The following is a 20337-nucleotide window of genomic DNA, read 5'->3' on the forward strand; positions in this document are numbered from 1 at the left end:
TCATAGAAAATGGGGACATGATGCTGGCAGACCCTATGGATAAAATAAATGCTACAGCGAAGATGTGGAACATCCCTGAAAGGCCGCCTGTCTCCCAAATGTCTTTGCCAATGGTCTTATCAGTGACTGAAATTCCTACCTTCCCCATTATCCTTTTGAGTAAGGCATTATTTCCAGGTGGCCTCCCTTCAATGCCGTCATTACCTGAGCAGGCTGACACGTTAGCCCATTACCCATGACTCCAGATGGTTACATTAGTACTGACTAGTTAATTGAATTAGCTGAAAATGGAGCATATAGGACAGATAAATTTTGAGGTGGATAGAAGCCTGGAATACTAACCCTTAGTTGGGGGGGGAATGAAAAAAGTCTGAGTTGGTTCTGAATATTTAGCCTGAGGTCACTGGTCCCTGACACTGGGAGACCTAGAAGAGAGGGAGAGGTTGAGATGATGACACCAACAGGCTTTCCTGTTACGCTCATCCCTGGGGACAGGTGCCTGAATGGTAAATGGTGGGGTGGAGATACTGTCCCCTGATTCTTCTTTGCTTTTGCCATAAGGGAAGCTTTTGGTTTCCCCCATTTAACACATTTTGGTGGTTTTTTTCCCATGTAATAATCACAATATAACATAATATCCACTTAGAAGCTCTGATAATATTTGTTTATGAAAGAATATTAAAATCATAACTTTCTTCTTTAAAATAGGATTTGATCGATACTTTAGAAGCCGAACTCTTGCCAATAATCGAAGAAATGTGTGGTTCGCAGAGTTTTGGGAGGAGAATTTTGGATGCAAGTTAGGATCACATGGAAAAAGGAACAGTCATATAAAGAAATGCACAGGTAGCCACTTAAATATTTTCTTTGGTACATTCGTTTTATCATTACCTGAGAAATGAAGTATTTCTATATGGATAGTGATGGAGGTATTTTCTGTTTTCTTGTGTCTCTTGTCATGGTTTCCCAGAAGGGCTGAGCATACATTACTCATTCAACAAACTTAGGTGTACTCACTGGTTCTTACAGTCAACCAACAAATATTTATTGGACATGTACCGTGTGCTGGGTATTTCAGTCTTATTTAAAAAACATTTATTGAGTTTATACTTTGGGCAAAGCATTTTATTAGGATTGTTGGGATATGGACAAATAAGAAAGACATGATATTGCTCTCCAGTGAAGATGATGGATCATAATAATTTGCTATAAGACACTGTTGTTTTTTTAAAAATGATTTCAATCCATGTCCCTTATAATAACCTCCCATATTCTGCATAGCACTAGCAACTATGATTTTTTATGATTTATTTTATATATTATGCTTAAAAATAATAGTGATTATTAAATATCTATATTTTAAATGTAAGAATTAAGCATATCTAATTGCACATTTTGATGATTTTATGAATAGAAATATATATGTAATATTAAAAATTACTTATAACTAAATTGGGCAAGGTCCCAGATACAAGGTCAATATTAACGTTAAAAAAGTCCATTTCATATATATCATATTATATAAGAAACTAACACATAGAAAATGAAAGTTAAAGGCTACTGTTTATAGCATGATAAAAGAGAACATAAAACATTAGGGATAATGTTTAAAAAGATAAATAAATCCTCTACCCTGAATGCTAAACACTTGAAGGGGTATTTTATAACCACACATCCCTTCCTCACACCCATATTTTGATATTCTCCTTTCCCTCTACTCACTTCCTTTGGAAAGAGCTGTTCAGATAAAAGATATTCTATGATAAATGCTAGAGTGGGCATCTATGCAGAGCAAGGAGGGCGATGTGGAGATAGGCACCAGGTTGGGGAGGCATCTGACTGCAGGCTGCCGTGTGCCAGGCACTGTTCCAGGAGCTGGGGTGAGGAAGGGAGGAGAGGTCTCTGCTCACAGAGCTTACCTTTGACTGTGAGGTGACAGATACTAAATAAGTAAATGTATAAAGGAACAGAGACTTCCAGATGCCAAGACATGTTTATAAGAAATAGAAGAGTAAATGTGAAAGGGTGGTCGGGTGGTGTGGCAGGGAGAGCGGCAATTAGATTGTGTGGTCACCGAATGCTGCCCCAAGTAGGGGGCATGTGAGATGAGACCTGAAAAGCCAGAAGGTGTCAGCCGTGTGAAGATATGAGGACAGCCCATTGCAGGATCTAGGGCAAGTCTCTCTTGTTCAAGGTGCAGAAGAAAAAGCACAGGGAGGCTGGAGTGAGCGAGGGTGAGGGCAGTGAGTGAGAGGGGCCATGGGGGCCGGTGAAGCTAAAGAGATAGGCTGGGGCCAGGTCATGCAAGTTCTTGAAGTTCTTTCTAGGAGCTCCAGAGCTGAGGCGTTTGGGCTTTACCATACCTGTAGGGTAGAATTACCTGAAGGTTTTTTTGATCCAGGGCATTGCTCAGATACCTGTTTTAAGAAGATTCCTCTGGCAGAAGTGTAAGGAGGATTGGAGATCAGGGAAGAGATAGGAGAAGGTTCAGTTAGGGCCCATCAGTAGTTCTGGTGATGGGCAGTCACGGCCTAGACACAGACATGTGAGTTAGGGTACATCACAGAGGACAGAGTCTATAGGTAGTATTTACACTGCATGAAGTGATTAATGCTGGGGGTAGTTAGTGATGGAGGTTCTGAATGTCAAATCTCTCCCTGCTAGGTCTAGGAAAATAGTTATGTATTTACTTAGCAGAGAAGACCGAATAAATGGTGCATTTGGAGGGACTAATTTGAGTTTGGTTTTGATATAGCCCCGTGGAACTGCCCAGCAGGTGGCAGCGTAAGGTCTGGGACCCACATAGTGTTCAGCACTAAAAATACACTTTAGGGAGTGGCAGATGGAGACCTACCTGGAAGTTCAAGACAAGGGCAGAGGTGCAGTTGCCATTGGAGGCTGAGCAGAGATGAGGGATGAGAGACTGAAGACTCTAGGGGAGGAGCCAGGAAAGGAAACTGAGTGGGTGAGTTTGGGAAGGAGATGAACTGGGGGCCACTGTCCTCTCAGTGTGTAGGAAATAAGATGGGTGCACACAGTTTCAGTGCTGCAAGAGGTGTGGCTGAGGCAGAGGAAGTGTGATCGGGAGACTCTGATTGTGAGACAACCAGAATAGAAGAAGTGGGGGAAAGAATGCTTGTTCAAGAAGTTTGGCAGAAAAAGAAAGTAGGTGTAGGAGGGGAAGTTGAGGAAGAATCAGGGATGCAGACCTTTTCTTTAGGACAGAGCACATGGAAGCCTGTTCTCAGAGAGACCTAGGATTTGGAAGGAATAACTGGAGAAAAGGAGATTAAACGTGGAGTGGGCCTTTGACAGAAACTTCAGGGAGGGGCATGAAGAGGAGGTATTAATTTTCAATAATGTGATTAAGTTGGAAAAAGGAATATAGACAAACATGTACCTAAGCAGAGGGGGGCATCCTATAATTAAATGCAACATTAGGAAGTTCAGAAAATATATGGCTGTAAGTTCAAGTTCTAAATTTAAAGCTCCATGGAGGAGATGAGTGCTTGATTATAAGAAAGCTTTGAGAAAGAGCATCCAAGATGATGGGAATGGTGGGTCAGCAGGGCAGAGACACAGAGTAGGACATGGAGATGTGCGAGGGAGGGTGGAGAGATCTACCTGACTGGGTAGGAGGGTGCATGTGAAGGAATAGTGGCAAATAAAGAGGGGCCACTTTATAGAAGAACTTGAAAGACTTTATGCACAGAGTCCCCTGTGTGTTTTTCATTCAGATATATTTTTTACACTGTGCTCAATTCTGAATTCTGAATGTGTCTTATCATCTGCACATTCATATCTGTTGTTTTTAGACTGTTTAATGAAAATCTGCCAGTAACTGAAATGATGAGCACAGTTCTTTTTATACATATTACATTTAATAAAATTGGTAGGAAAGTAGTTATTAACTAATCACATAACTTTTAACAGACTGTTTTTAGAATACCCAGTTTCTCAAAACTCATATTTTCGCAAATGTTGATGTGTACAGATGTCCTTTTAGTACCTATAGATGGTGTGTATTGGGTACTTATTTCAGGCATAGATACTGAACTGGGTTGCCGTAGAATCCTGACTTGGTGCCATGTCTGCTTCAGATTCCTTTGACTTATTTGGATGTTGTTAAAATTCTAACAGTCTGTCCAATTAGAACTATTTCTAGTGCAATGGAAATAGTGTTTACCTCAAGTGCTAGGGCAAACGCACCCTTAGGGAACAGGGTCAATAAACAGATTTTCATCCAAATTCCATTGTGGGTGACACTGAAATTATTGTCCCTGGGTAGAAAATAAGTAAATAATACAACATCCTAACTTAATTAAAAAACAAACAAACAGTAACACATGGACTTTTCCAAATAGTGATGGAAAATACTTGTGCCCCAAATTACCATCAACACCCAGTTTTCATCTCTGTTTTGGGGGAAGAGTGAAGATGACCTAACACCTTATCCGTCAAATGTACTTAAGAAGCAAAATAGACATGATATCTGTGAGTAGATGTGTCCAGGGTGTGAAAATTATTTATATTTCCAATTTGCCCAATTCTGTGTAATTAAAAAATGGATGTATACAGATGTGTAAGTTTCAGAATTTGGCCTTACATTTTAACCATCCACAATGAGTCAAAAAGTTAGGGAACTCTGTGAAATGGGGTGCTCACAGGGTCCTTTTAGCTGCATTTGGAGCATCATTTGTGTTATGTTTTAAGAAACGTTTTACCTTGAGGATGGTAATCTGTGAGCGTAATTATTTTCTTCCATTGGGGGCAATCCTGGCAGTGTATTTACAGGGATAAGAGAGTGCTTCCCAGCAGGGCTGGGCTTCTGTCATATCAATTTTCAAGATATAGAATGTCTTCAGGCCGTGAGGAGCACCTTCTTCCTAAAATTAACTCAGCACAGTTTTCTGAGATGATTTCCCCTCCTAGAATCTCAGGAAAGCTTTCAAAAGGATGCGATATTACTGTTAGCTTTGATATGCTGGCCAGATTCCAAAGTGAAGTAATTCCTACCAGGCACCTAGCGATTTTTGTAGTGATTACTGCTTCTGAGAGCTGCTGAGCTCTGAAAGCTACAACTTCTTAATCTTACTTAAAATTCCCTTGTCTTCTCAAGAAGAAGAAAGATTCTCTTATACTTATTAGTGGTGATGGGTGTTATTTATAGACATTTATCTGACCTCACCTCTTTTCCCTCCCTTGTCCATTCTCACTCCTGATGCCTTTCCCCTCCTCAGACACCCCCCCTCGAGACTTGTGGGTCTTCATCTTCCCTCCCCGTCTTTGCACGTTTTTCTCACACCTATGTCCCCAGTCGGGCCTCTGCCTGAACCCGTCTTCTGCTGTTCACACTCACTGACTGCATTTTTCTTTTCCCCCACCTTTTCTCTGAATAGTTCTTTACCTGACATTGCTTTGTTCAGCAAGACTCTCACTGGCAGTGGAGAGTGGGTTTTTGTTGTTGTTGTTTTTTGAGGTCTCACTTAACTTTTTAATGGCAGTCATGCTGACTTTTTGTCTGTTAGAGAAGCCTCAGAGTGAATATTGCTGGGACCTGAGTATGTTCAGCTGAGCTGCTTCTCAAAGGCCACTCCCTGTTGGTCACACGGTTGGCCTTGGCTTTCACTTTCCATCTCGAGTTGTGACTAGCTCTGCCCTTATTAAAACAACATCCTCTGACCAACCCAATATGTCCAGTCAGTTCCATATAGCATCATAAAGCTTTCTTTTTGCTCCACCCATCCATCCATCCATCCATCCATCCATCCATCCATGCATCCATTCTCCCATCTATCCATCCTTTCATCCTTCCATCCTTCCATCATTTATTCACTTGTCTACTCATTTTGGATAGCCTGCTTGTATAGTACAAGACACTGTACTATGGATATAGAGAGAAAGAATAGAATATCCTTGCCCTTGAGTTGCTCATACAGACACACATACCCTGCCTTATTGAATTTGAAATGTTTTCCTGGCCTGTTGGATTTCAATCCTCAGCCAGGAGGTTGGGACACTGCTGCTTAGTCTGCATGTGCCTGACACTCAGATGCTAAATGCTGGTGAACAGATGCTACTTGAAATGGCCTATTGATTCTTATTTATGGTGATAGAAATAATGGTAATGGAAAAAGCAATGTACAAATATGTTTCTTCTAGCAAACAAGCAATTCTGCCACTGAACCAAATAGCAGGCTCAATAATTAACTCCCTGAAAGGCCTGCCAGTTTTTTCCAGTGCCAGAGTAACCAGGTATTTTTCAGGTGTAACTATCTCTCAGTAGTCCTCTATATGCTTTGGGAGGCTATGAATGGTGGAAGCTTTCACCTGTTCTCCTAGGACTCGTGGAGACTATATGAGTGAATTGGGTAGTTAGTGAGGGGGATGGACGTACACAGTTTGATTTGGTAATTCAGAATGAAAGGAAGCTAAGATAAGTTTCCCTGTGTTCAAATGTGTTCTGCCATCCCCATTTGCCTCTTGCCTAGAGTAAAACTCTATTGGGGACAATGTCTTTACATTAGCATCATGAGGTGGCAGGTCGTCCACATGCTTCTGTTCTTAGCAAGTAAAATAACAGAAGTTCCAGAATGACTTACTTCTGAAATTCCATATTAAATCCCAATGGATGCATGTGAGATGACAAAACAGGTATTGATTTCAGACATATCAGTTTTTAAAATTTTACAGCTGGGATGTAAAATCAAGATCATTCTCTCATTTTCTACATGAAGAAACTGGAACCCAGAGAAATTCAGTGAATTGTTCAAAAATTACAGTCTCAGAGCTGCAGCTAGAATCCTGGTCTGTTTTATTTGAATTTGTGTTTTACTTTTATATCCTCAATTTCTTTTATTATTTACTTATTTCAGACTTTTTACCACATAGTTGAAAAGCATTTTTCTCCTTATATTTTATGTATGATGGCAATGCATTATGGAATTTTAAAATCACCAGCTATAAAGTGAAATAAAAATAACATATTGGTTGTTACCTACTCCTATAGAAAATAGCAAATATTTTAATATTCTTCACAGTGACTTTTAATGATATATATAGTATTTGTGAGTGGGTCTTGAACAGAATAAACTTTTCATCCAGTTCCCTGGCCACTTGCCATTTATAAAAGTAGACTGAGGACTATATTTAAAAAACAACACAGGAGAAACAATCAACTGCAAGCTTCTAGAACTCCAAGCTCAGTGGCACTGAGTTATAGCCATTCACTTTGCTAAATTACAGTTAGTTTGCTCATTTATTCACTCCTTTATAGAAAAAATTTCGCCTATTTGATAGCAGTGTAGGAAGTACTATAATGTATAATAGCACTTCCAGAACTTCAGTGTGCATACAAATCACCCGAGTGCCTGGTTAAAATGCAAATTCGGATTTTGTAGTTCTGGGGTGAGGCACTTTGTACTTCCACACAGTCTCAGGTGACATGGATGGTGATGGGCCTTGGGCCACCCTTTGAGTAACAGAATTAGTTTGGGAAGATAGCAATGGCATCTGATATTTAATTAGCAGAATAAATATTCAACTGTGCTGAACATTACTGATAAACCCAAGGTGTCCTACAGAAGATCATCTAAATAAGACTTTAAATTGCCAAGTGCAAAAACTTAAAATCTAGAGCCTGTGCTGTATGTATGTTTACTGTGTAAAGATACAGTAATGTGTGCATGTGTGTCTGTATGTGCATGCGTGCCTGTCTCATCATTAGAAAATTTTGAAGTGGCGAGCTCAATTACTAAATTTAAAGAAATGTTTATAGATGTACCTCTCTACCTCCAAAATTTGCAAAGTGGGCTGCAAAGTTTGCCATGTCAGGATTTACAAATATTCTGAAAACTTAACAACAGCACACACTACACTGCACATAAATGCACATAGAGTAAAGGAGTTGCAAAGGCCCACAGAGACCATTTTTCTCAATTCTTTCATTTTGCAGAAAAGGACATTGAGGTCTATCTGGCCTAAGTGAGTTGTCTAAAACCATAAAGCAACCTGAAGGTGATGAAGGGACTGAAATCTGATTTGACACTGGATTCTTTCCTTAATCCTTTCCTGTTCTGAAGGCTTTTCCCAACAAGGGACTGAATTTCACTGACCCATCCTGTTTTTTCCTGTTTTGTGGCCTGAATGTTTTTCCAATGGCTATCTAAGGTTAAGTATTCCCTCTTTGTGATGCTCCCTGACTGCTAAGGAGGTCAGACTGATCCTTTTGGTCTGAGAAGCACTAACACCACTTGACTTGTGGAAACATAAGAAAGTACCCACTGATTAGAGGGAACTTTAAGAGTATATAAAGCCTCACATTTTTTCAGGAAATAACTTAAAACAGAGGAGACACCCATTCTACAGAGCCAAAATGAACTTGGGAGTCTAGGAATCCCTTTCTGTAGAGTAGACAGTGGACTCTGGCATGAGCTTGACTGGTTGGAATTCACAGGTATCTGGCTGAACACGATCTCTGGAATATTACATTGAAGGGCTCAGAAATGGAAATGGGGATATTGGCAATCAAGGGACAGCAAAGCATTCCGGAGAAGCATTTATTTGAAAACCCACAGTAAAACTTGGGTCAGTGAAGATGAAGCCATGGGTAGAAAAGTACAGAAACATTAGAAAAAAAATGTCTTTCCCTCAGTGCTTATTAAACTTCAGTGGAGGAAACCAATTCATTAAAAACAAAACAAAGAAAGAAAGAATATACAGATGGCTGAACATTAGGAAAATGTGATATTCTGAACCCCTAAAAAGAATACAAAACAGTTACATATAAAGGGCTAATTATTTGCATTATGAAAGGATTTAGACAAGATAAAGAGGTAATTAGTATGATTATTATTTCAAGCAGAGGGAAGCACACAGACCAGTAGGCTAGAGAAAGGAAAGCGGTTTGAGGAACTGAACAAGTTCAGCATGGCTAGGATAGAGAGTAGGGTGGGAGATAGTAGGAGAGAAGCATAGGGACCTATGAAAGGGCAGATCGTGTAAGATTTTATGTCTCATGAGGGTGTTGAAATTTGTTTTTAAATGCAATGAACAGGCACTAAAAGATTGTAAACAGATCAGTGACATAATTGGGTTTCCATTTTAATAAGATTATTCTGTATGTAAACGTAACACTGAGAGAGACCAGTTAGATATTATAGTAATTTTTCCAGAGGTGACAGTGGCCCAGGTTATGATGGCTGTACTGCACTGGACATGGAGAAAAGTGGATGGGTATAAAAGATATCTAATTAGTTGGTTATGTGACTCTGAAGCTGAGAAAAGAGGTCTTGCTGTAGAGACAAAGGTGGGACTCACTAGTCTATAAATAAGATTAGGCGAGATAGACCCAAAAAGTATGTGAAGAGCAATATAGGGCTTGAGTCAGAGCTTGGGTTAAGGGATTCAGACTTTTGGGAATGTGGTTAAGGAGAGGACTGTGGAATTCCTTTTATCCTCCTAAGAATTGTCCTCTATATCCATGGATATTCATTAGAGATACCCCCTAAGGACATATCTCTGATCTAAATCCCTAATTCCTTCCTCAGTGTCTCTGCAGCTACAACCAATTGGTTTAAGACTGGGTCAAGCTGGATCATCAGGATCCTCCTAAGGCATTTTAAAATATGAAGCTGAAGGGAAAGATTGGTTTCTCTTGGGGGTTCAGGTGGGGCTGTGAGATGGGAGGCTGAGCAGATTGTCAAGTTCTTCACCATGAGGGGAAAGTTGGACTGGAAGGATGATGTTGACATGTAGACAGAACAGGGCTGACAGGTTGCCCTGTCCTTCCTGCAGGGATGTGAGATAGGTCATGATACTTCTAATTAAGTTTTCCTATCCTTAACTAGCAACCTAGTGTCCAGACTAACAAAAGATAGTAATCCTGTGGAAGATTGGAGGAGATTCTATGCATAAAGCTCATTGTCTCCTACATAGGAGTACAGCAGGTCCTGATGCCTACTTAGCCAACAGAATTTCCCTTTCTTCTAGGTCAGCACCATCCAGTAGAACTATCTATGATGAGGACAGTTTTCTATATCTACATTGTCCAATGGAATAGCCACTAGACACACGTGACTGTTGGTCACTTGAAATGTGGACAGTGAACTGAGAAACTGAATTTTAAATTTTATTTAATTTTAATTAGTGGACATTTAAATATAAATAGCCACATGTGGCTAGTGGCTGTCATGTTGGACAACATAGGTCTAGGCTGACAGATCTACAGAACAACAATTTTGTTTTAGTGTATACCCCATATAACCCAGTTAATTCTGATTGGTCTGATCCAATTATGGTGGCCATATCCTGCTTGCCAGCTTTGGTTGAAAGGGCAACTTGTAATACAATTGTGGTCAAGGAGATAGAGGGGTGAGTCTTACAGGACCCTTTAGGGTATGGAGCGTGGGGAGTTCTTCTGGTTATTGCTATGTCTGCAATAGGTGATCATTATGTCTGTAATTGGTGGCTGACCTGCAGCAGGGGAATCATGCTGATGATAGCACCATAAAAAAGCAGAGGAAACCTCAGTCACTGCTGACATCTTTAAACCTCTGAATTAACCAGCCTAGAATGCCCTTCCATTCTTGAGATATGAGATAATGATAAATCCTCTCCTTTTAAAAGCCATTTTGCATTGGCTTTTCTATTATTTGCAGCTGAAATCATCCTAACTAACATAATGTCTTATCAGTAAATGGGAATTATTTATTTAACATGACATGAACATGCCTCATTTTAAGAAGATACGGAAAAATTAAAATTCTAAAATAAATCAGGAAGTTAATATTTGCAATGCAGACAAATTATTTATATTAAGTAGATTCACCACAGGTTTCTTAAGTACTGATTTTCCAGTCAGTGAATGTAAAATTAAACAGATATACAGCTTTTCAGAAATATTTCACTGAGACATATTTCTATATAAGTCGGAGAATTATAAAACACACATATTAGAGTGTAAGCCTTAATTTATCAAAATAATTCATCTCTGGGTTCCTTTAAACAACATGCCCTCTAGTCTATGAAAATATTATTTTACAAATGATGGTAGTGTGCTACTTACCACCTAGACAGACAATAATTTAGCTAAGCATTTTTCTTTGTAGTGTAATGAATACCTGTTCAAAGTGCGAGCAATTTTATCAACTAAATAAGACCTAAGAAAAACTACATGTTTCTATTATGTTTTCTGTGTCTAGTAAAATTCTCAGCTTCATTGGTTTCATTCTCAAACACTACATCTTGGCTGTGTGATCTTGGGCAAGTGAGTTAACCTCTAAGGATTCTTGCTAAATTCTACTTTTTCCTGTCTCTATATTTTGATGGTGATGATGATGGCCGTTATTGGTCAATCTTTCATAAAGGCCATTCATATTGCTCTGGTCCTCCCTTGTGTTACCAAAACGCTCTATGGCTAAAACATTGAGCTTACACACAGAACTTGCATTGTTTTTAGAAATGGTAGTTATTTCCTTGTGCACATCTCCACTATGTCCCAACAGTGAGCCGATTTGAATGTAGCTGTTTCTTGAAAAGGGAGTTAGTATCCTGACCAACAGGTGATGTCATTCCACCCCTGTATAACTTTCCATTAAACCATTGACCCATATAGGAATTTTTACCTATAGGTTTATTTGCTTATATCACTGCTGTCAAATGGTTAGAATTGTAGGTTTTCATTTGGGAAAATGGTTAATATCTTTCATTAAGGGCATTAAAATGCTGGCATGAATTTCCTTTTTTGCTCATGGTTCATGAAACACCAAAGCTTTCCCTAGCCTTGCTGTGGGAGGTGAGACTATGCTCTACATCTGTCTCCTACTCAGATATTTTTTAGAACGAATATAGGCAACATTAGCTAAGTAGTTAGTTGGGAATAGTATTTAATTCTTTGCCAAGAGAGATCCAAGATTCCAAATATGCCGATTCAGCAGATCACAGTGAAGAAGGTCTCAGGAATCCGTCAGAATATATGATGATTTAAATAAAGTTAAAATCCCACTAGCCAACAGAAAATCAGAGGACCTTAGAGAAGAAGGAAACTTAGAGGTCATCGTGTCCAACGTTTTGCTGAGCTCCCCCTCAGACTGATGTGAAATGAGGACAGGGAGTGTACAGAAACATTTTGGTTTTACTGATTCAGTAGAACTCATGAGGGCTTTTATTGGTGCAAAATGAGGTTTTCTCATTGACTCTAAATAGGCTTATTAGCAGCATACAGAAGGATTTCCACTGTGGTCGTCTCTTTGTCCCGAGTCAGAGTGAAGGCGAAGGTCTGAGGCAGGCTGATAGCTGTGGAAGGGTAAAGTACCAGCAGACTGGAGCGCAAGGGCCGGGCTGGCTGCCAGCTTCGGGTTCAGCACCCTGCAGAGTGTTGTTTGTCTGGGCTACTTTTATGAAACAGAAGCTGTCTTTTGTGCATTTGTACCTGTGAAAGGGAGCAGTGGTGTAGCTGATCTATGGTAGCAGAAAAAGAAATACTTCAGATCTGTTTAAGATGACCACCTACCCCCTCTTTTTTAGGAGTGTTAGCTGCATTTTCAATACATGGCTAACATTTTGGGAATTCTGGCTTGAGGCTTCCCAGGGGGGTTTCATTAACTGATATGAAGGTTTAATTCAGTAAAGTCCAGAGCACTGTTTAGCTTCTTCTCCCCTGCCTTATGACAGAAAATGTCCCTGTTAACTGATTTCTTGGTGGGATCAGTCTGCATCACCCTAAGACTGACACAAAGCCCCACTTCAGCCTGCTGTGCTGACTGTACAACTCACATTCTTCTGCCAGGGCTGCAGGTTTGAGTAATTGTTTAAATTACCTTTTAGAACAGATGATTATAAGGATAGGCAAACAATTGGTTCTTCAAACTCTTAATAACTTTGGTGTGTATTTGGGGTAAGTGTAGACAGAGTTGGGAAGAGCGTGAGCAAGAGACTTGTGTAATCATTGGAGAAAAGGGTGATGATGATGATAATTTTGATATAAATAAGCAGAGTAAGATTTCAAAAGAAGGGTAAACTCAGCACAGTTCCCATCACAAATTCCCTTCTCTTCTTCTCAGAGACACACATGACATGTTCCATCACTGATGAGTTTCTAACCACACAAGAGTTGCAGTGCACCTCAAGGACCACAGCCCTGTGGCCAGGGAACTTTCCCTTTGATGGCTTTCTGGGCAGCTCAGTACTATCTTTAACATGCAAAGTGTAATTTGGGACTAGATTTACATGAGGGGAATCTCCAGGAAAATACTGTATGCATTTGTGAACTACACACAATCTCAGCCGTCCTTATGAATTCTTATAAGTTGGTTACCAGTTTCACTTCCTAGGTCTTAGGTATCTATCACCAGCTGATTCTTTTTCACCTAACTGTAATTCTTTTTTTTTTTTAAATATATTTTTATTGATTTCACAGAGAGGAAAGGAGAGGGAGAGAGAGAGAGAGAAACATCAATGATGAGAGAGTCATTGATTGGCTGCAGCCCACAATTTGGGCATGTGCCCTGACCAGGAATCAAACCCCAGTCACATGGATCCTAGGTCAATGCTCAACCGCTGAGCCACGCCCGGCCTGGCCTAACTGTAATTCTTAAAAAAAGAAATGCATCCCATCTTCACTTCAGTTTCCATATTAAAAACTTCTCTTTTGAGACACTCAGATGAACCATATATATCTTAATCCACCTGATTCTCATCATCTGAATCTCTTGAATGAGTCTACCTTGTCTGGACACATTTCCAAAAGAATGCTTCTCTCCCTTTTCAAACTACAGCCTTCCCTTCTTTTGGTCCTTTACTCTACTGCTTTAGTACATTCACTCAGTGTGTCACTCTAAGAGTATGCTGGAAGAGGGGGCAATGGGTCCCGTTGGGGTCTCTGTAGAGCCAACTATGGTGGTGCAACCATCACTTATCGATAAGGACCATGGCTAAGCTGCTTTGGTTTGAATGGTGATGAATGATGTGGGGTTTGTGCCAGAGTGTTGGTTCATCTCTCATGACATGATAAGCTCATTCTTGGTAAGGCCAGTTGAGACATAGAATTTGGAGGTAGGGGTATATAGCTAGTGGCTGCCCATAGAACAGAACTTTGGGGTGTCCAGATGGACATTCTACTCTTAGAAATACCTATTTGCTAAGTGAGACTCCAGGAATAGTATACAGATCCTCCAATTGGTCTTACCTGACTAGGTCTGATCTCCTTGCTATATCCCCGTAAAGCACTATGTTCGTTTTTGTATAATCACTCAATTGTACATTTATTTGTGGGATTGTTTTGTTGATGTTTATCTCCTATTAAATTGAAAGCTCCATGAGGACTAGGAGTGTGTCTTTGTTGCTCACCTTTGCATCCACTGTGCCTGCCTCTTAGAAGACACTGGATAAATATTTGCTGAATAAATAACTGAATCTAAAAATACTTCTGTGGTATGTGATGCATTCATTAACTTTACACTGTAATGAATGACAGTTCTTCCCTATAGCACAACATCTTCTTTTTTCTTCTGTGTCTTTTCTAGTTGCTAAATTGACTTTGAGGTTGAGAGATTGGGCTGTGACTTAGTATATGCTCAAACTCTTCAACAAATGCTGTTCTCCAGCTTCTTTTTTAAAACTCAGAGGATAAAGATGACAAAACACTAAAATAAAGTGAAAGGTTTAAGCTAATGAATGCAGTTGTTGGTTAAAAAAGTATTTGGGTTGTTTGCATTTTGTTTAGTCATGAAATTCCTATATAAGTATTTCTATCTTTGATGAAGATTTATGCAATCAATCTGGCTGTTCAGTTTTTTTCTTTGATTTTCTTTATTTAATTCACTGGTGAATGGCATTCAGTTTTTGGTTGCGGAAAGTGTTCCCATGTCTCCAACTTTTAAGGAAATATTTCTATATAGCTCAGTTATTTGGAATACAGATTTTTTGGTGCATTTTGTTTTTAATTTATAGCACTAATAAATAATTTATATGGTATTTTTATAACTAGTACGCATGAGGATAATGATTTCTAACTAAATTTTAGGGAGTGAAAAGAAAAAATTTACAGCTTATTGTATTACTATATAGTTTCTCATGACAGATATACTTAAATACTTTTACTCACCCTTGATCTTTTCTTGCTAAACTATCTGTATTATCTCTAGTCTGATATTTATTTTCTGTTGGATGTAAAAATTCTTATACAACTGTTTTAGAAAATATGGTTGAAAGTTTCATCTTTCCATCTCTTTCTATTGATTATCTATATACCTATCTATCTATAAAACAAATTTTTGATACATATCTCACAAATGGGTGTGGAATACATCAACAATATAATTTATGATATGAACTTTTCTTGATTAAAGGATTTATTTTGTCTCTGTGACTTGGATTCTTTAACGTGGCACAAATCTGGCTCAGTCCTTCTTTTATCTTGTATTAGAAAGTTTTTTAATACGAATTTGGTTGCTTCAGATCTACCTGAAATGTAACCTCGTTGGATGACAGGTCTATAGAATCATATTTTTTATCCTGTTTGGTACATAAAACAATAGCTTTTTTTAATGGTAGTTGGAAGAAATATTAGAGGTGATTTATCTTGTATCCCCTTTTTACAGATTAGAAAACTGGAGTTGCAGTAAGTAACTGTCTAAGGGTCAGAGAAAGGAACCAGGACTCAAAAATTTCATATATCTAGTTATCTCACAGTGAATTGTTGTTAATGTGATTTACTAGTCTGAATGGTTATTACAGACCATCCTGTTTGTCTTTCTGGCATCAAAATAAAAGAAGGCCCAGTTTCTTTTACTTTTCTCTTCTACCCATTACATAATAGAAGTGAGGCTCAATATTCTGTTGTAAATTCAGCACATTTATCTGGTTTAGAACAATCAGGCCTAAGATGAAGGGGGCTTTGAATGATCTAATACAAACACCTAAATTAGCTGTGTAATTATTTGTCTCTGAAGCTTCTTGAGTGTTGCTGTGGAGTTTTGGATTGAGGCCAATCAGACATGACCATTGAGTTCTGATTTTCTCCAACCAGTCTCTCCTTGACCAAGGAGAACGTTTGGGCATGAACTGTGGTTTTTATTGTCCTCTGACTGACTCCCATTAGAAATAGCTACCTGAGGCCAGCTTTCAGTTCTATTTTGATCTAATTATCTTATACACTTAGCCTTTGGTGTTCTCTTTGACCTTTGAAGACTGCCCAGAGCATGGGGAAATTACAAATACCACTGAGGTTGGATAGCATCTCAGTAATGAGGATACTATTTTATATACTTAGGGATAGATGCTTTTTCTCTGTGGGATGCCTGAGTTGGAAATTTTTATGACCCCAAATGTAGCCATAACATTCAAACATCAGTAGAGTCTTCTATTACAGAAATTCCCCTGAAATTGAACTCAGGATGATCAAATTGTTCCTCGTGCAAACACTTGACTTCCTAAGAATAAAACCTCTATCATCAATATCTATCTATTATCTATCTATCATCTATCTATCATCTATCTATCTATATCTATCATCTATCATCTATCTATATCTATCTATCTATCTCTCTCTCTCTATCTATCATCTATCTATCTATCTATCATCTATCTATCTATCTATCTATCATCTATCTATCTATCTATCATCATCTATCTATCTATCTATCTATCTATCATCTATCTATCTATCATCTATCTATCATCTATCATCTATCTATCTATCATCTATCTATCTATCTATCTATCTATCTATCATCATCTATCATCTATCATCTATCATCTATCTATCTATCATCTATCTATCATCTATCTATCTGTCTATCATCTATCTATCTATCTATCTATCTATCTATCTATCTATCTATCATCTATCTATCTATCATCTATCTATCTATCATCTATCATCTATCTATCTATCATCTATCATCTATCTATCTATCTATCATCTATCATCTATCTATCTATCTATATCTATCATCTATCTATCTATCTATATCTATCTATCATCATCTATCTATATCTATCTATCTATCTATCTATCTATATCTATCTATCTATCTATCTATCTATCTCTATCTATCTATCTATCTATCTATCTATCTATCATCTATCTATCTATCTATCTATCATCTATCTATCATCTATCTATCATCTATCTATCATCTATCTATCTATCATCTATCTATCTATCTATCTATCTATCTATCTATCTATCTATCTATCATCTATCTATCTATCATCTATCATCTATCTATCATCTATCATCTATCTATCTATCATCATCTATATCATCTATCTATCTATCTCTATCATCTATCTATCTATCTATCTATCTATCATCATCATCTATCTATCATCTATCTCTCTATCGTCTATCTATCATCTATATCTATCTATCATCTATCTATATCTGTCATCTATCATCTATCTCATAGATTTATTTACTTATTTTTACTCCCATAGCAGAGATAAGTGTAGAATTTCATTCCATTTCAGTGAACATGACATACAATTTTTTATAAATGTTCTCTCAGCTTTTAAGTTCCTTTTTCTAGTTGAGTCAAATTGCCTACAGATTTTTATAGGTTATCTTTAGTACTCTTGTTTCTTATGATTTAAAATACTCAAATGTTAACATTTTGTAATGCAAGGAAGTTCAAAAAGACCAGAATGCCCTCTTTCTAATATCCTAGTGATACAAAAATTCTTTTGCACATTTTCTTTCACCTTTTTAAATTTTATTTTAATAAAGGAGGTTGAATTAGAGGTATAAAGCAAAATAAGCAAAAACCTGGAGCTATAAATTTCTGGGTTAATTCAAATACATTAAGCATTAAAAACTGTCAGATACAAAGCTAGATGCAAACTGACAGGGAGGAAAAAAAAATCTGTTTGTGTACTTAAAGCCCCAAACCAAAAGCAAAATTAAAATTTGTGCTGACCCTTCTCCCTTGGGGCTGCAGATGTCACTGCTGTCCAGGGCACCGTCTGTTACTGAGTGGAAGGAAGAGAAATGGCATCCAAGTCACTAGTGTAAAATAAAATAGTCTGCCTGCCAAGTCCTGAAGCTGTCCTGCCATATTTTTTAAGGCAAGGGGATGAGGGTAGAGGTGAGCTACAGAGGTGACCACTAATACTCATTGATTCTTAAGATGGTTCACCTTTTAATTATAAGATGTTTTATAAGAGGACATATATATAATTTTCATTTATCCAGTAACAATATTACCATTTATTTAGAATTTATTGTACTGATATTTTATATATATATTTTCACTGAGTGTTCAGAACAATTCTATAAACTGAATACAGTATTATTCTTATATGAAAGGTAAAGCACTGAGCTTCTAATTAAGTAGTTGCTCAAAGTGACACCTAGCTGAGATTCCAGTGAGGTCTTACAACTGTTTTCTCACTCCATATGCAGGTGACCTCAGAAATTGCCAATCTTCTGAATGCTACAGCTTGGCTGGGGACTGTACAAGGTGTTTTCCACTTGCCACACTCCCACCCATTCTCCACCTTTCTGTGTCTTCCCTGTGCCTTGCAAAGCTGACCTTTGTAGACTGCACAACTAGCACTCCCTTCCCCTCTGTCTTCGTCTTGGGCATGGCCAATTTGAGGCATTAGCAAGATTTTGGAGGGTGAAAGGAGAAACAGGCCTGGGTATTTTTTTCTCCATACCCTGCTGTGATCCTGTGTCCCGGCTATGGTACTGTCCTTTCAGGCTATCACTGCCTCCAGGCTGCCCTCTCCATGCCTCTAGCTTTAGTTGGGCTATTGTGGAAATGCTAACCCTTCTCTCTGTCTCTTCATCCCGACCAGTAGTAGTACTGTTTTATCATTGTTGCTAATCTCTAGATGCTTCACCACCTTGTTTGCTCCTTAATTCTGTCTATAATTTGGTGGATCACTTCTTCATTCAACTTTCTCCATTTGAACCATCTGGGATGAAGTCTGTTGCCTTCTGGGGCCCTAATTGATACAGAACCTGATAATACACCCATGTGAAAATATAGCAAAGATAATTTTCAAAGTATGTTCTAAAGTTCTAAATTAGGATCACTAGCCTGTTGAAAATCACAGATAAGAAAATAAGTTTATATCATACAGTGCATGGTAGGTGGTTTAAAACACACAAAAAAAAACTAGTGAAGAATCTGTCTCAGGGAGATGGGAGAGAGGAGGATGGTGAGAGGGGTGAAGACTTTAAGAATCTGTTGTATACAAGGCTTTAGAGAACTCTGGTAGGTTTTGAGCTTGTGATAAAAGCTGTCTTGGGAGAGATTTTTCTAATAGCCATTTGAAGGAAGGTTTGATGCAAAGAGAAGAGTTACAAAGCTTTTCAAGAAGGTGGGTGGTAAAGTTATTGGAGATAGGTTCACATGGTAGCTACAGGTATGGAAAACAAGTAATGAAATGCATCAAATAAAAACATCGCTACTGCTTGAGTTTGCAGTCTTGCTCATGTGATGAATTTGTTTTAAACTGGTGTAAACTCTTTACAAGTGGAGGGCCCATATGCCTCGATGTGACATTAGATCAAATTGCAGAAGTTAAATTTCGAATTAAGGCAATATTTGGTTGTAGTTAACATCATTCCTGTTTCTATCTCTAAGACTTTATGTGGAAGCACTTAAAGTCCTAAGAGGCTAATTTCAGTTCAATCTATTTATTTAACAGTATTTCAGATCCTTGATTTTGATTCCAGATGATCAGACTCCTCCACTTGAAATCCAAGGGCATTATAGGCTTCAGGCAAGTTGCTTGTGCATTAAGACTATTGAAATTGGGGACAGCAATCTTCTAAAAGCCCCATCAGTGCTGAAACATTTTTCTAATTGTGTATTTGCCCTGAATCTTTATTTGAAAATGTTTTCTTTTGATGGGGAGGTAAATGAGCTGATGTGTATTGAGTTTCATCTACTCATTCCTTTATTTATTTATTCATCTAATAAACATTTTAGTGAATAGGTATCAGGGGGCCAGGGGCCTTTTGTTTAATATTTAGCCATTCAACCATTTGGTCATTCCTATAAAAAATGTCCTAGGCTTTGAAATGAGGCAGGTATGAGTTTGAAACAGACCTTTGCCACTTTCTGGCAGGATTGTCTTGGACAAATTATTTTTTAGATTTCTCTTCATATTAGTAAAATAATTTTTGTAAAGACTGCATCATGACTGAGAAAAGACACTCAAAAGAAATGAGTTTAATACTGCCATTCTCACCCCCAACTAACCTTACATATGCACAAAAACACATGAGTCCAGGATGGATGTGAAATAAATGTAAGTGTAATACTCTTAAAGTGCCATTGCTGATATAATACAAAATACAAAACTGTTTAAGTACATGAGAAA

The 20337-nt window shown here is 38.1% G+C and overlaps 1 protein-coding gene across 4 annotated transcripts in view; it reads left to right on the forward strand.

Moving 5' to 3' along the window:
• The window catches only part of GRM8 (glutamate metabotropic receptor 8), a 688454-nt gene that overhangs the window by 333673 nt on the left and 334444 nt on the right, over nt 1–20337 (forward strand). For all 4 annotated transcript variants that reach the window (XM_081148115.1, XM_081148114.1, XM_081148113.1 and 1 more), the window contains exon 6: nt 709–846. In XM_081148115.1, coding sequence (XP_081004241.1) covers nt 709–846 — 138 coding nt within the window. The remainder of the gene's footprint in view (nt 1–708; nt 847–20337) is intronic.

This window comes from Miniopterus schreibersii (genome assembly GCF_964146895.1).
Source record: "Miniopterus schreibersii genome assembly, chromosome: 9".
Taxonomy (NCBI): Eukaryota; Metazoa; Chordata; class Mammalia; order Chiroptera; family Miniopteridae; genus Miniopterus; species Miniopterus schreibersii.